The following is a 13,536-nucleotide window of genomic DNA, read 5'->3' on the forward strand; positions in this document are numbered from 1 at the left end:
GATTTCTCTGCCAAAATGGCAGCCATTTGTGTCCACGATATCTTCCTGGCTCCAAGTGGCCATGGTTTTAGTCCTCTAGACTTTCAGCTCATCTTGGGCAAGGAACATTTCTGCCGATTCTTTTGTACTCTCCTAAGCGATTAATATGGTGCTCTGCCGTTGACTTATTAGTAGCCGCTCCCACTCACTATTGGTCTTTGGATCGCGGCGGGCCAGGCTTCCACTGGCATCAGCAGCTAGAGCAGAGCGAGGTGGGGCGACCTCTGGCCAAAGTGTCTGGCTCCAACCCAGCCCAGCAGGCTTTATCAAATGCCTTGGGCTAGCTCCAGCTCTGGGGAATTGACTGCCCATCCAGGCTCTAGACAGAAACCATTGGCAAACAGCCTGAGTCACTTCATCTAAAAGTCTTTGTCACAGAAACAGGAGCTGATGTGCTGCACTTGTGGCCGTCAGTCAGCGAGCATTTACTAAGCTCTTGAAAGCAGACACAATTAATTCTTCAAAGTTTCTGTTAGAAATTGGAAGGGAATTGATTTCTGGCTCTTTAAAGCAAGTAACTTGCATCACTGCTTTGTATCACTTCCCAACCTTTAAATACACTGCATGCATTCAGTGGGCACTTGAGGATGTTATTACAACTACGTATCAGTTCTCTGTTGTATTGTACTATGCCAAGCTCTTAATGCAGTGCTCTCTACTAAATAGTGTTGGTTGGTTCTCAGAGGGTAGCTAACTTGGCAGTTCACAAATCAAGAGTAAATCTGATTATCTTTTCTAACTCTAGTTTTATGACGAACTTGCTGCCAAATCACTTCTAACCTCTGAGCCAAGCAAGGAGGTAGAATGTTCTCAACTTCTCTTTGTGTCCAATTCTTAACGTGACCCTGCATGAACGTCCCACGATGCTGGGTGAACCCTAAGGCCCTGTGGTCTAAGTTGTTGAGGGCTTGCCTTGCCTCCAAAGTCCCAGATTTAGAGAGGACAGGCAAATCGGACTCTGGCCGTTAAGTGAGCTAAGTGAGCATTAAGATACTGTGCTATTTTGCGTGCTTAGCACAGACAAGGACCCGGAAGGTATGGCTGACTCACAAACTTAAATTCCCTTCAGCTGGAGAGATTCATGATTCTATAGTGCAAAGGCCACATCTTGTACCCTGAAGGGACTCTGTAAGGATGATGACGGAACACACAGGCTGGCAGGACTTCTGAGAGAGCAACTTGTCCATCTGATCACTCTCGTGGCCCCAGAGTAAAGGACTGGAAAAAAAAAAAGCCAATTTTTTCCCCCACCTCACCCATCCACTGCCATTTTGCAGGCTTGCATTTGGTGTAAGAGCACTCTGCCTATTAAGTTGGGTCATCATGTAGGCTTGAGATCATCATCATCATCAATCATATTTATTGAGTGCTTACTGTGTGCAGAGCACTGTACTAGGCGCTGGGAAGTACAAATTGGCAACATACAGAGACAGTCCCTACCCAACAGTGGGCTCACAGTCTAAAAGGGGGAGACAAACCAAACATACTAACAAAATAAAATAAATAGAATAGATATGTACAAGCAAAATAAATAAATAAATAAATAAATAAATGGAGTAATAAATATGTACAAACATATACATATATACAGGTGCTGTGGGGAAGGGAAGGAGGTAAGATGGGGGGGATGGAGAACTGATCCTTGGAAAGCAGTCTTGCCAATTTTTTTTTAAATGGTATTCATTAAATGCTTTCTACATGCCAGGCGCTATACTGGGGTTTGGGGTAGACATAAGATAATCAGGTTGGACACAGTCCCTGTCCCATGTAAGGCTCTCAGTCTTAACCTTCATTTGACAAATGAGGTAACTGAGGCATGGGGAAGTTAAGCAACTTGCCGTAGGTCACACAGCAAGCAAAAGGCAGAACCAGGATTAGAATTCAGGTCCTCTGACTCCCAGGCAGGTGCTCTACCCACTAGGCATACCGCCCCCCCCCCTTTTTTTTTAATGGTATTTGTTAAGGGCTTATGATGTGTCAAGCTCTGTTCTAAGCTCTGGCGTGGATGCCTCTCAGTGTTCATTTGCTAATGTTCTTTTCTCTTCTCAGTTGGTGGCTTGCTCCAGTCTAAGTTTTCCAACGCACCTTTCCTCCCCACAAGTGCCTCTGTGCAAGAATGTCGCAACCCCAGAACATCCTCGTTGGGGAGCCTGCCTTCTGCCTCCCCCTGGAGCATCCCCACTCCCCTGGCTTCCGTGTTTACGGTGCCCTCACCTGCCCCGGAGGTCCAGCTGAAAACAGTGGGGGCACGTCGCCAGCCCGGCCTGGTGCCCCTCGACAAATCCATCACCTTTGGCAAGGGGAAGCTCCTGATGGACATGGCTCTCTTCATGGGGCGCTCGTTTCGGGTGGGCTGGGGCCCCAACTGGACCCTCGTCAATAGTGGTGATCAGCTGAGTGGGTTCGGGGAATCTGAGGAGCTTCCGAACGTCGAGGCTCTGGAATACGGATTTCTGCCCAACCCGGTAGCGGCCAAATCGTGAGTAAAAGTTGTCTCCTTTGGGGAAGAGAGGGAAGTGCAGATTTCCACTTGGGTCTCTTCAGCCCCAGCCGCTGAAACTCGTGACCTAGGGAGAGGTGTTGTTCTTGTGGATGGAGTGAAAGCACAAGTATTATTCTACCCCCAGGGAAAGGGCAAAATTGGTTATTTGATTCACAGCAACTGTCTCATGCCATTTGGTTTCCTAGTACATTAGCTCAGAGGAAAATTGATAATGACAATTGTTATGCATTTACCATGCGCCAAGCACTGGGGTAGATTACAAAATAGTCAGATTTGACCCTGTCCCATATGGGACTCCACAATCTAGGGGGGAGGGAGAACAGGTATTGAATCTCTGTTTTACGAATGAAGAAACTGATGCCCAGAGAAGCTAAGTGACCTTCCCATGGTCACCCAGCAGGCCAGTGGCAGAGCCTGGATTAGAACCCAGGCCCAGGCTCTTTGCACTAGACCACACTGCTTCTAAGTTTTAATTCTTTTGAGAGAAGCAGTGCCCCCTTCATGCATGAATTCAACTGAATTGTTAGGAAGAACACAGTTTGCTCACTCAGATACTAGTAAACAGCCATTTTGGGCAAACAGCAGTTCCTCTCTCAACAGTAACAGAAAGGGGTAGAAAATATGCCCAGTGTTTGCTTCAGATTGTAGACCCCTGGAGGTTGTCGCATCTTCTCCGTAAGCGTGTCTCACTCCGCAAAAAATCCTTCGGACTAATTTTATTCCCCGCGACTGTAGACTCTCAGAATCATCATTCAAAGTGCACATGGAGAAGCTGAGTTTGAAGCAAAGGAAGCTGGATGGAGACCCGCAGTTGTACCAGACACCCCTGGAGATCAAGCTGAACCACAGCACCGTCCATATCGACGAACCGTGTCCGCTCATCACCCCCAACCCCGGCGTAGCGGCCATTCACGACTACGCAGACTGGCTCAGAGAGCTGTCGGGAGAAGCCACCGCTGAGCTGGAGCGTGAGTATCCAGGCCCCCTCCCCCATCCCTTGAGAGCGTATCTTGAGATCTCACAAAGTCCCACGTTGGGAGGCAGTTGGTTTACATGAGAGGAAGCCTCCAAAACCAGAGGAAGAACTCTGATTTCTCCTCAGAAGCCCCTTCGATAACGTGCGAGGCTTCCCCATTTACCCGTCCCCAGAGATCCACCTGGGTAGAGGGAACAGCTGAGGAGGGGGAAGCAGACACCCGCGCTGTTTTCTCTGACACACTGCCCGGGGCCCCAGCAGTGTTGGCCTGGCACTTGTTCATTTATTCAGTCGTATTTATTGAGTGCTTATCGGGTGCAGAGCAACCACTGCAGTCTGAGCCTCAACCCCCCCCAACCCCTGGACCACAGTTAAAATCGGACCCTGTTGGGAGGGCAGGCGGGAGAACGGCCCGACGGGTGTCTGCTTCGCCCTGAACATGGATTTGACCAGGAACACCCCTGTAGGCATGAAGGAGAGCAGAGCGGTCCCACCTAGGGGGGATCGGGGTGGTTCTCCCCCCACCCCACCCAGCCTGCACGGAGAGTCCATTTCCATCCTGGACTGAGTCCCAGGGCTGCGTCGGATCAGCTTCCTGAGCCCTGCTCCATTTTTCTGCCCCCGATAGCTGTGGTGAAGCACTGGGGCCTGACGTGGACACTGTGTGAAGCCATCTGGGGGCACCTGAAGGAGCTGGAGGGCCGGCTGGAAGAGCCCAGCGAGTACACCAAGGGCCTGGAGCGCCGCAGGGCCTTCTCTCGCTGGCTGTCACAGACGGCAGCCGAGCACATCGAGGAAGAGGTTGCCCTGTCCCGGCAGGACCATCCCATCGAGGCCGTGTTCAGCTACCTCACTGGCAAGAAGATCAGCAAGGCCTGCCGACTCGCCCAGCAGGCAGGTAGGAAACATGGACTGGTGCAGGCGGGAGCCTCGTCGTCTTTTGGGGTGCTGGAGACGTGGGGAGCAGGGAAGCAAGGTGCTGTCCGGAAGGCCTCCTGTGGGAGCTCTGTCTGCCTCACTTGTCTTTAACCTTAATTTATTCAATTCAGTCGTTTATTCATTCATTATTTCAATCATATTTATTGAGCTTATACTGTATGCAGAGCACTGTTCTAAGTGCTTCATTGGGAACCGAGTACAGTGTGGGAAAGGCCAGGGCCCTCCTCTCCAAGGGGCTTTCAAACCATCGGGAAGCAGTGTGGCTCAGTGGAAAGAGCCCAGGCTTTGGAGTCAGAGGTCATGGGTTCAAATCCCGGCTCCGCCAATTGTTGGCTGTGTGACTTTGGGCAAGTCACTTAACTTCTTTGTGCCTCAGTTACCTCATCTGTAAAATGGGGATGAAGACTGAGCCTCCCATGGGACAACCTGATCACCTTGTAACCTCCCCAGCGCTTGGAACAGTGCTTTGCATATAGTAAGTGCTTAATAAATGCCATCATCATTATTATTATTATCAGAGATGGTCGAGCACACAGTCGTGGTCCAACATCCCTGGAGTTTTCCGAAGGTCAGTGTAGGTCCCAGGTGTGGCTGGGGGGGATTGGAGAAAGATGTTGCCAGGGAAAGGCTCCCAGTAGAAGGGAGGGCTTTTCATAGCCAAGTTTTAGTCAAGTTTCTCGGGCATCCTTTTGGAGGCTTGGATTTTCAGTGGCCACACCAGGCTCGCGTTAGCCGCCGGCTCCCTGCGTGGGCTCTCGGGGTTGTATAAGGCCTTTTTGGTTCCAGGTGACCACCGCCTCGCCCTTCTCCTGTCCCAGCTTGTGGGCAGCCAGCAAGTCCGCGAGCTACTCACCATGCAGCTGGTGGACTGGCACCGGCTCCAGGCAGATTCCTTCATCCAGGAGGAGAGACTGCGCATCTTTGCTCTGTTGGCTGGGAAACCGGTAAGTCTCGTCCCCTCTTCCCAAACCCCTAGGACTCACGGGATGTGTGGGGAACTGTGGTTGATTGGATCGTGTTGGAGGTGCCCTTCTTGGCCACCTGGACCCCCATGTCTTAGGAAAGGGTAATCAGTCAAGAGGGACGGTCATTCAGTGGTGTTCATTGAGCGCTGCTCTGAACGCCGTACTTCCTTAGAGCCATTCCATGTGATGCAACCTTTTGATTGGGGACCACCTACAGGTATGGCAACTCTCGGAGAAGAAAAGCATCAACGTCTGTTCCCAGCTGGATTGGAAGCGCTCCGTGGCCGTCCACCTCTGGTACCTGCTGCCCCCAACGGCATCTATTTCCACAGCTCTTGGCATGTATGAAGAAGCATTTCAGGTAGGAGCATCAGGCAGAGCCTTTACAAACCACACCTGGAGTGTTCACTTGATCTAACCCCCTGCCTGGATGAAGGCAAGACTTACCGAAATCAGCTCAGAATGATCGGTGGTATGAATTGGCTGGTTTTTTGCTCTTACCGCAGTTAGTAGCCAGTGTGCCGGTACTCCAGCTGAGGTGTAAATGTTGGGTTTGGAAGCTTCACATTATGAACATGAATCTGAAATTGAGTTTAAAGGCGGAGATTAAGTAAACAACATAGTACTCAGGGTTTTTTTTACCATCTCTTTCCTCAGAACACTTCAGAGAATGAAAGATATGCGTGCTGTCCCCTGCCTCCGTACATAGAGGACTCCGGCTGTGGATTCGAAGAGGATGACACCAAGCGACCCCTAAGGGATGTTTGTTTTCACCTTTTGAAACTCTACAGTGATAGGTGCGTGAGCTTCATGACGCCTAAAAGAGTTTGCTGTTGTTATTATATTTCTTTTCAAACAAATGCAGTAAGGACTTTAATCTTGAATTCCTTTAGCATGCAACTGTAAAACAAAGCTTTCCATTGGTCTTGGAGACCAAATGGGTAATTTTAATATTTTTAAAAGTAGAGGTCAATTGTATCTGAGCACTTACTGTGTGCAGAGCACCATACTAAGCGCTTGGAAGAGTACAGTAAGACAGAGTTGATAGAAACATTCCCTGCCCACAGCAAACTCAAAGACTAGAAGGTGTTAGAGCAAAGTTCCTCTGAAGCAGTCCCCAGGGTTTCAGCCTAAAACAGCTCTTCTCTCCCTAGCCTCTTTTCCTGGCATGCAGATTTTCCTTTCTGATGACACTTCTGATTCCACTTCTTGTCAATATCTTTCTGTTGGCATGTCTTTTACTTCTTTTGGACTGTGTCTTGAACATAGTACAGTGTGCTGCCCTCTGTAAGCAAATAATAATAATAATAATAATAATAGCATTTATTAAGCGCTTACTATGTGCAAAGCACTGTTCTAAGCGCTGATGAGGTTACAAGGTGATTAGGTTGTCCCTTGGGGGGCTTACAGTCTTAATCCCCATTTTATAGATGAGGTAACTGAAGCACAGAGAAGTGAAGTTACTTGCCCAAAGTCACACAGCTGACAAGGGGTGGAGCCAAGGTTTGAACCCATGACCTCTGACTCCAAAGTCCGGGCTCTTTCCACTGAGCCACGCTGCTTCTCTGATAATTGTTTCACTTAATAATTGCCATTGCTACTACTCCCACCACATCACAAGAGGCCTTTTCTAACTAGGCCCTCATTTACCCATCTCCATCTCCGTCTCCCTTCAGAGTCACCCTTGCACGCCTTATTCACCCTACCTTCAATCCCCAGCACTTATATTCATAATTTAGTTTGTCTGTCTCCCCCTCTAGATGGTAAGCTCTTTGTGTGCTGGGAACATGTCTACCAAACCTGTTATATCGTACTTCCCAAGCACTTAGTACAGTGCTGTGCACACAGTAAGTGCTCAATAAATACTTCCGAGTAGCTGCCAGACTGGAAGCCATTCCTCTTGGTTAGTATTTGCAATTTCTGGCAAAAACAGTCACATGATGTGACTTCAGCAATCAGTAGTATGTAATGAATGCCTACTGTGGGCAGAACACCATACTAAGCACTGGAGTAGGTCTGATTCTTGATCCTTTGCTCTCTAGGGGGGAAGCAAACACTGAAAAAAATTGCAGATAGGGAGTAATAGAGTATATTAGGATATATACAGAGAGGTCATGAGTATTTAGGTGGTCAAGAATTGCTGAAATGGCAGTTGGAATATAAGGTAGGGGAGTTGATTTCAGAAAGGAGATTAAGATCCTGAGCCCCTGTGGGACAGGAACTGTGTCCAAACTGATTATCTTCTATGTACCCCAGCACTTAGTACAGTTCCGGGCCCTTAGTAAGCGCTTAACAGATACCATCGCTATTATTATCTCACCACCGTAAGGCTTGAATCAACCTCTTCCTTCTCACCTCACATCCCTTCCTCCTAACCGCTTCCCTTCCCTCGGCAGACATTACGATCTCCATCAGCTACTGGACCCCCAGAGCATCACCTCCGACCCCTTGGACTACCGCCTGAGCTGGCACCTGTGGGAAGTGCTGCGTGCCCTGAATTACACCCACCTCTCGGAGCAATGCGAGGGAGTGCTCCATGCCAGCTACGCTGCCCAGCTGGAGAGCGAGGGCCTCTGGGAATGGGCCATCTTCGTCCTGCTGCACATACCCAGCCCTCTGTGAGTACGGGTGGGAAACTCTGACCGCCATTTACTTGGCGCTTTCAGAGCTAAGTCCAGGTCTTCCCAGCATTTCTTTGGTGACCGTGGTTATTAGTCTCGCACACCTCTCTGTGGGGAAGGAGTAGCCATGTTGGTTCTGTGACTCTCTTGCTGCGTGTTGTTGAGGGATAGATCCTCCGAACGCTATTTCAAGGTTACCAGCTTCCGGGCCATTTTGAAGCTCATTTTCTGCTGCAGAGTTGGCTCAGGCCTTGCATACTGATTCAGTGATGAACATGAGGTTTTCAGAAGTGGTCTTGATGGGAGGGGCAGACCCCAGGGTGGTAATGTGCAATGGTCTGGGTGTGCTCTTCAAATCCTGGGATACTGAGTGAGACCAGTGGGACTCCTCACACCATCCTCTCCCCCAGTCTCCCCCTCACAACCTCTGCCAAGGGCAGCCTCTGGAATCCCCACTCCATCTGGGGAAAGCTTCGCTTTGTCCTCGATCTGTTTCTGACCCATTCACTGTTTCTCCTCGCCATCACTGAAACTGGTCCTCCCCAGATGACACAGTCTTCCCTGCTGCTCTCTCTCTAGAGAGGGCCTCATCTTCTCACCAAGACTCTCTGGGAAATGGGGAGGAATTGGGTTCATTCTTGCTCCCCAAGGCCATTTTCACACCATTCCACCTCCCCCATCCCCTCCAAACTCCTTGACTCCTCACTATCTCAAGTTTCTCTCCGATTCTCTCCTTGACCCTCCAATCTGGCTTCCATCCTCTTCATTCCACAGAAACCATCCTCTCAGAGGTCACAAATGATCTTCTTGCCAAACCCAATGGCCTCTACTTCATCTTAGTCCTCCTTGACCTCTTAGCTTCCTTCAGCCCTGGAAATATTATCCAACCTCAACTTTGCTGAAACTCCGCTAATAATAATAGTAATGATACTGTGGGAACCACTTGGTGGGGGTGGGATTAAAAGTTTGAGAGTTAGACACCATCCCTGGCCACAGAGGGACTCGGAATCTAAGGAAAATGGAGGTAGGGGGATAGGCAACATAAGGAAAGCTGAGACAATCAAAATACAAATACCATTCAAGACTAGGGCTATAAATGCAGAAGACTTTGTTGGGACTAGCAGTTTCGGGCTCCTCTGAAAGTCACTTTTAAGCCTTCCCAGTGTTTTCTAAACGTGTAAAAGACCTCGTGCTGTTGGTGCTGCTGTTTCCAGCTGTGGTGAAGTGAAGCAAGGCTGATGGGGGCAGGGAGGCTCCTTCTCTCCCATCCGTAACATTGCCTGTCTCACCTGTAGCATGCGGGAGAAGGCAGTGCGGGAACTCCTCACCCGGCACTGCAGGCTGTCGGAGACCCCGGCGTCCTGGGCCAGGGAGACCTTCCTGACTGAGAAGCTGTGTGTGCCAGCAGCGTGGATTCATGAAGCCAAAGCAGTGCGAGCCCACATGGAAGGCGACAAGCATCGGGAAGCCCTCTACCTGTTCAAAGCCGGACACTGGAACCAGTGCCACAAGCTCGTCATCAGGCACTTAGCCTCAGGTGAGCTACCCCTTCCTGCTCTGAGACACCCCCATATGCCCCGCATCACGCCCAGCTCCTCTGGGACTGACTGGCCACATTTCTGCTGCAGGTTGACCAGGCCTGGCCCCTTCCCACTCAGTCCTTAACTTCCCTTTTAACTATTAAGAGTCTCATTTGGGTACTGTGAAGTGGCATGGCTTAGCAGATAGAGCACGGCCCTGGGAGTCAGGAGAACCTGGGTGACCTCAGGCAAGTTGCTTCACTTCTCTGTGCCTCAGTTCCCTTTTAGACTGTGAGCCCCTTTTAGACTGTGAGCCCACTGTTGGGTAGGGACTGTCTCTATGTGTTGCCAATTTGTACTTCCCAAGCGCTTAGTACAGTGCTCTGCACATAGTAAGCGCTCAATAAATACGATTGATGATGATGATCTGTAAAATGGGGATGAAGACTGAGCCCTAAATGGGAGCAGGGATTGTGTCCAATCTGATTACCTTGTATTTATCCCAGCACTTAGTAAATGCCTGAAACATATAGTAGTAAGCACTTAACAAATACCATAATTATTGTGATTCAGAAATCCCTCATTCATTCAATTGTATTTATTGAGTGCTTACTGTGTGCAGAGCACTGTACTAAGTGCTTGGGAAGTACAAATTGGGAACATATAGAGATGGCCCCTACCCAACAACAGGCTCACAGTCTAGAAGGGGGAGGCAGACAACAAAACAAAGCAAGTAGGTGTCAATACCATCAGAATAAATAGAATTATAGCTACATATACATCATTAATAAAATAAATGTAGTAAATATATACAAGTAAAATAAAGTAATAAATATTTACAAATATATACAAGTGTTGTGGGGAGGGGAAGGAGGTAGGGCAGAGGGAGGGAAGGGGATGATGAGGAGGAGAAGAGGAAAAAGTGGGTGGGGGGCAGCTTCACCACCGCACAGATCCTACCACAAGTAAGTATTTGGAGAGACTGTGGAGAATGTAGTTAATCGGAAAGGGGTTGGTAGAGGACATTTCTGTTGGGGACCACATTTGCCTGGACTTCTGTAGAGTCTGCTCAGGCCAAGCAGGAGGCTCAGGGCTTGTTGTCTTCCTCAGATGCCATCATTAATGAGAACTACGACTACCTGAAGGGCTTCCTGGAGGACCTGTCTCCTCTGGAGCGGAAGAACCAGATTCAAGACTGGGACACGGCCGGGCTGGTGTATCTGGATTACATCCAGGTCATTGAAATGCTTAACGGGATCCAGCAGGTAATTGTGCCAAGGCCCCGAAACTACTATACAAATCTCCTGCCTCGTCCTTCCTGTCACCTCAGCTATGACCTGTCAGCCCCAAGAGATGGGCCTAGACAGGGATGAGTTTCTGCCCAGATCCCAGGGCCAAGTTCAGTCGCATCTCCCCCTGACCCTTCCTCCCAACCTCCGGGGCTAAGGGGCTCGGCACATCTGTAGACTGAAGGAAAATGTAAACAGGGACCTCTGGCAGCCACAAACACCCTCCCTGCCAGGGTCCTGCCTGGGTTTGGGGGCTCTCCGGCTGGGAGAGCGGCAGTCCCGACCGTGGTAGCGGCCATGTGAGGGTGGAAGGACCGTGCCTGCCTGGGCAAGCAGACAGGACCCGTAGATTGTGGAGGTGTTTAGACTCGGACCCTGGACCAGCAGTGCCTGAGGAGTCACTGGAGGGAAAGCTCTGGTGGGTGTTGGATGGGCTGTCGCTTCCCTTAAGGATGGATGTCCCGGAGGGCCGTTTGAGGCTTTGGGCTGGACCGGCCCAGGAAAAGTGAGCACACATGACTTTCTAACGACCCTAACGTTCTCACTAGTTGGTGTCAGAGGGTCCGTCCCTAAGCGTGAAATTGCTGCCCAGGATACCAAACGTCACCCAGGTCCTCCAGTTTATGCCGAGGCTATACGGCCCATGGGATGGGAGAGGGACTGAGCCCAAGGGGCGCCTGCCAGTGGCAAGGGGAGCAGGGGGAGTTCATTCATTCATTCATTCAGTCAGTCATATTTATTGAGTGCTTATGGTGTGCAGAGCACTGTACCAAGCGCTTGGGAAGCACAAGTCGGCAACATTTGACGGTCCCTACCCAACAACAGGCTCACAGTATAGAAGGGGGAGACAGACAACGAAACAAAACATGTAGACAGGTGTCAGAATCGTCAGAACAAATAGAATTAAAGCTATAAGCACATCATTAACAAAATAAATAGAATACTAAATGTGAGTTCCCAGACCAGGGCCTGCTGAGCCCAGAGGGACGGGCTCGTGTTGGAGATGGAAGACAATGACGAGGGACCCTTGGAAAGCGAGGGAGTCTGGATCGAGGCATCTAAGGGCAAAGGGGCCAGGGAGCAGTCATTTTCCAGGTTTTGGGTTTGGGCTTAAGCCAGGGATTTGGCATTGGTCTATGGCAGTGGAGCTCGGCTCTGACTTGGGGGTCTGGGCGGTGGAGGGGAGGGGCAATCCCCCAGGAACATCGATCCTCCTCAGCACCCTGTCCCTTCCCCAGAGGTGAGGGGGCTGATAACCCTGGGGGCTGCCGTCCTTTCCTGGCCTCGGGGGGTTTTAAGCCGACGTGAAGCAGATGTGTTCTCCACGGCAGTTCGGTGGGGTGGTCAGGATCAGCCCAGTTCTCGAAGGCCTGCTGAGGGCAGAGCTGTGGGGGAGGGAGGCGGCTTAGGGCCAACCGCCTGCCAGCCTCAGCCTGCCGGCCTGCGTGATGGAGACTCTGTGCTGTCTTTCAGCTGGACTGCTCGGGCTACGAGCTGGAGCAGCTGCACACCAAGGTGACCTCGCTGTGCAATCGGATAGAACAGATCCAGTGCCGTACTGCCAAGGACCGCTTGGCACAGTCGGGTAGGGCCCTGCCCGTCCATCGGGATCCGGTGTGGCCGCGGGGGAGGTGGCGCCCGGGTAGGGAAAGTGGGCGACTGTGCACGGGCCCCGAGGACCCCCGGCCCAGCTCTCGGTCACGGGGCACGCCGGACAGCTGGGCCCTCCCTCACCCTGTCCCTGCTCGTCTGTTGCAGACATGGCGAAGCGTTTGGCCAACCTGCTGCGAGTGGTGCTGAGCCTCCAGCACGCCCCCGACCCGGCCACGGACGCCCCCCCGGACCTGCAGCGGATCCCGCTCCGCCTACTGGCCCCACACATCGGCCGGCTCCCCATGCCCGAGGACTATGCTTTGGAGGAGCTGCGCGGCCTCACGCAGTCTTACCTCCGAGAACTGACGGTGGGGGGCAGCCAGTGAGCCCCGGACCCTTCCCCTGCCCCTCTCTGGTCCCACCCCACCCCCTCCGCCCCCCGCCCTCCCACTCCTCCAGCCCCCCACCCTCCCTTACTGCATCCAGACCCCTCTCCGGCTCGGGCCCCCGGCCACCCTGCCTTAACTCCACCGGCAGCCCCTTCCCGAGGCGCCGCTCCCAGCATCCCCGGAGACCGGAACCTCGGGAACTCGGTGAGGGGGACGGGGACCTGAGACTGGAGTCCTCAACAAGATCACACGCGTGTTTTTGGATTTTGGTTTTTATTTGTCAGTAAAAGACGCGAGGCGGCGTTCTCTGGGTCAAGCAACCTGGGGCTTGTGAATTTCCCGGCTTGGGAACACGGAGCCTGCCCTCCTGCCCGGGGCCGTGAGGACCCGGAGGGCCTGTGGGAGGGAGGCGGTCCTGCTCTGGGCAACTTGCCTCGCTCCGGTCAGAGGCGCTGCCTGGGCCTGGGCCTTTCTCATCCTCCCATTGGATGTTTTAATTGAGTTCTGCATCGGGTGAGATTAGATGTGTCACATGCCTCTCCCATCTCAGCCCCACCTGGACCGGGGACTCTGTAGACTGCCGGCCAGGCAACGACCCAGAGGAGAGTGAGCCCACCCCCGGTCAAAACCGCCCCATCTCTCCTGAGGTACCGGCCCCTGGGATCCATCTGAGAGCTATCGAGTGCCCCAGGGGTGGGTCGG

General features: G+C 51.7%; 1 protein-coding gene across 2 annotated transcripts in view; it reads left to right on the plus strand.

Annotated features, from left to right (window-relative positions):
* Positions 1–12,869, plus strand: part of NUP98 (nucleoporin 98 and 96 precursor) — a 61,054-nt gene extending 48,185 nt beyond the window's left edge. For both annotated transcript variants that reach the window (XM_038765754.1, XM_038765763.1), the window contains 11 exons: positions 2,089–2,518; positions 3,278–3,510; positions 4,147–4,416; positions 5,244–5,401; positions 5,640–5,783; positions 6,080–6,219; positions 7,819–8,040; positions 9,339–9,580; positions 10,674–10,828; positions 12,326–12,437; positions 12,611–12,869. In XM_038765754.1, coding sequence (XP_038621682.1) covers positions 2,089–2,518; positions 3,278–3,510; positions 4,147–4,416; positions 5,244–5,401; positions 5,640–5,783; positions 6,080–6,219; positions 7,819–8,040; positions 9,339–9,580; positions 10,674–10,828; positions 12,326–12,437; positions 12,611–12,831 — 2,327 coding nt within the window. In that variant the 3' untranslated portion in view covers positions 12,832–12,869. The remainder of the gene's footprint in view (positions 1–2,088; positions 2,519–3,277; positions 3,511–4,146; positions 4,417–5,243; positions 5,402–5,639; positions 5,784–6,079; positions 6,220–7,818; positions 8,041–9,338; positions 9,581–10,673; positions 10,829–12,325; positions 12,438–12,610) is intronic.
* Positions 12,870–13,536: the final 667 nt, after the last annotated feature.

The sequence above is a fragment of the Tachyglossus aculeatus genome, chromosome 2, assembly GCF_015852505.1.
Source record: "Tachyglossus aculeatus isolate mTacAcu1 chromosome 2, mTacAcu1.pri, whole genome shotgun sequence".
NCBI classification, from domain to species: Eukaryota; Metazoa; Chordata; class Mammalia; order Monotremata; family Tachyglossidae; genus Tachyglossus; species Tachyglossus aculeatus.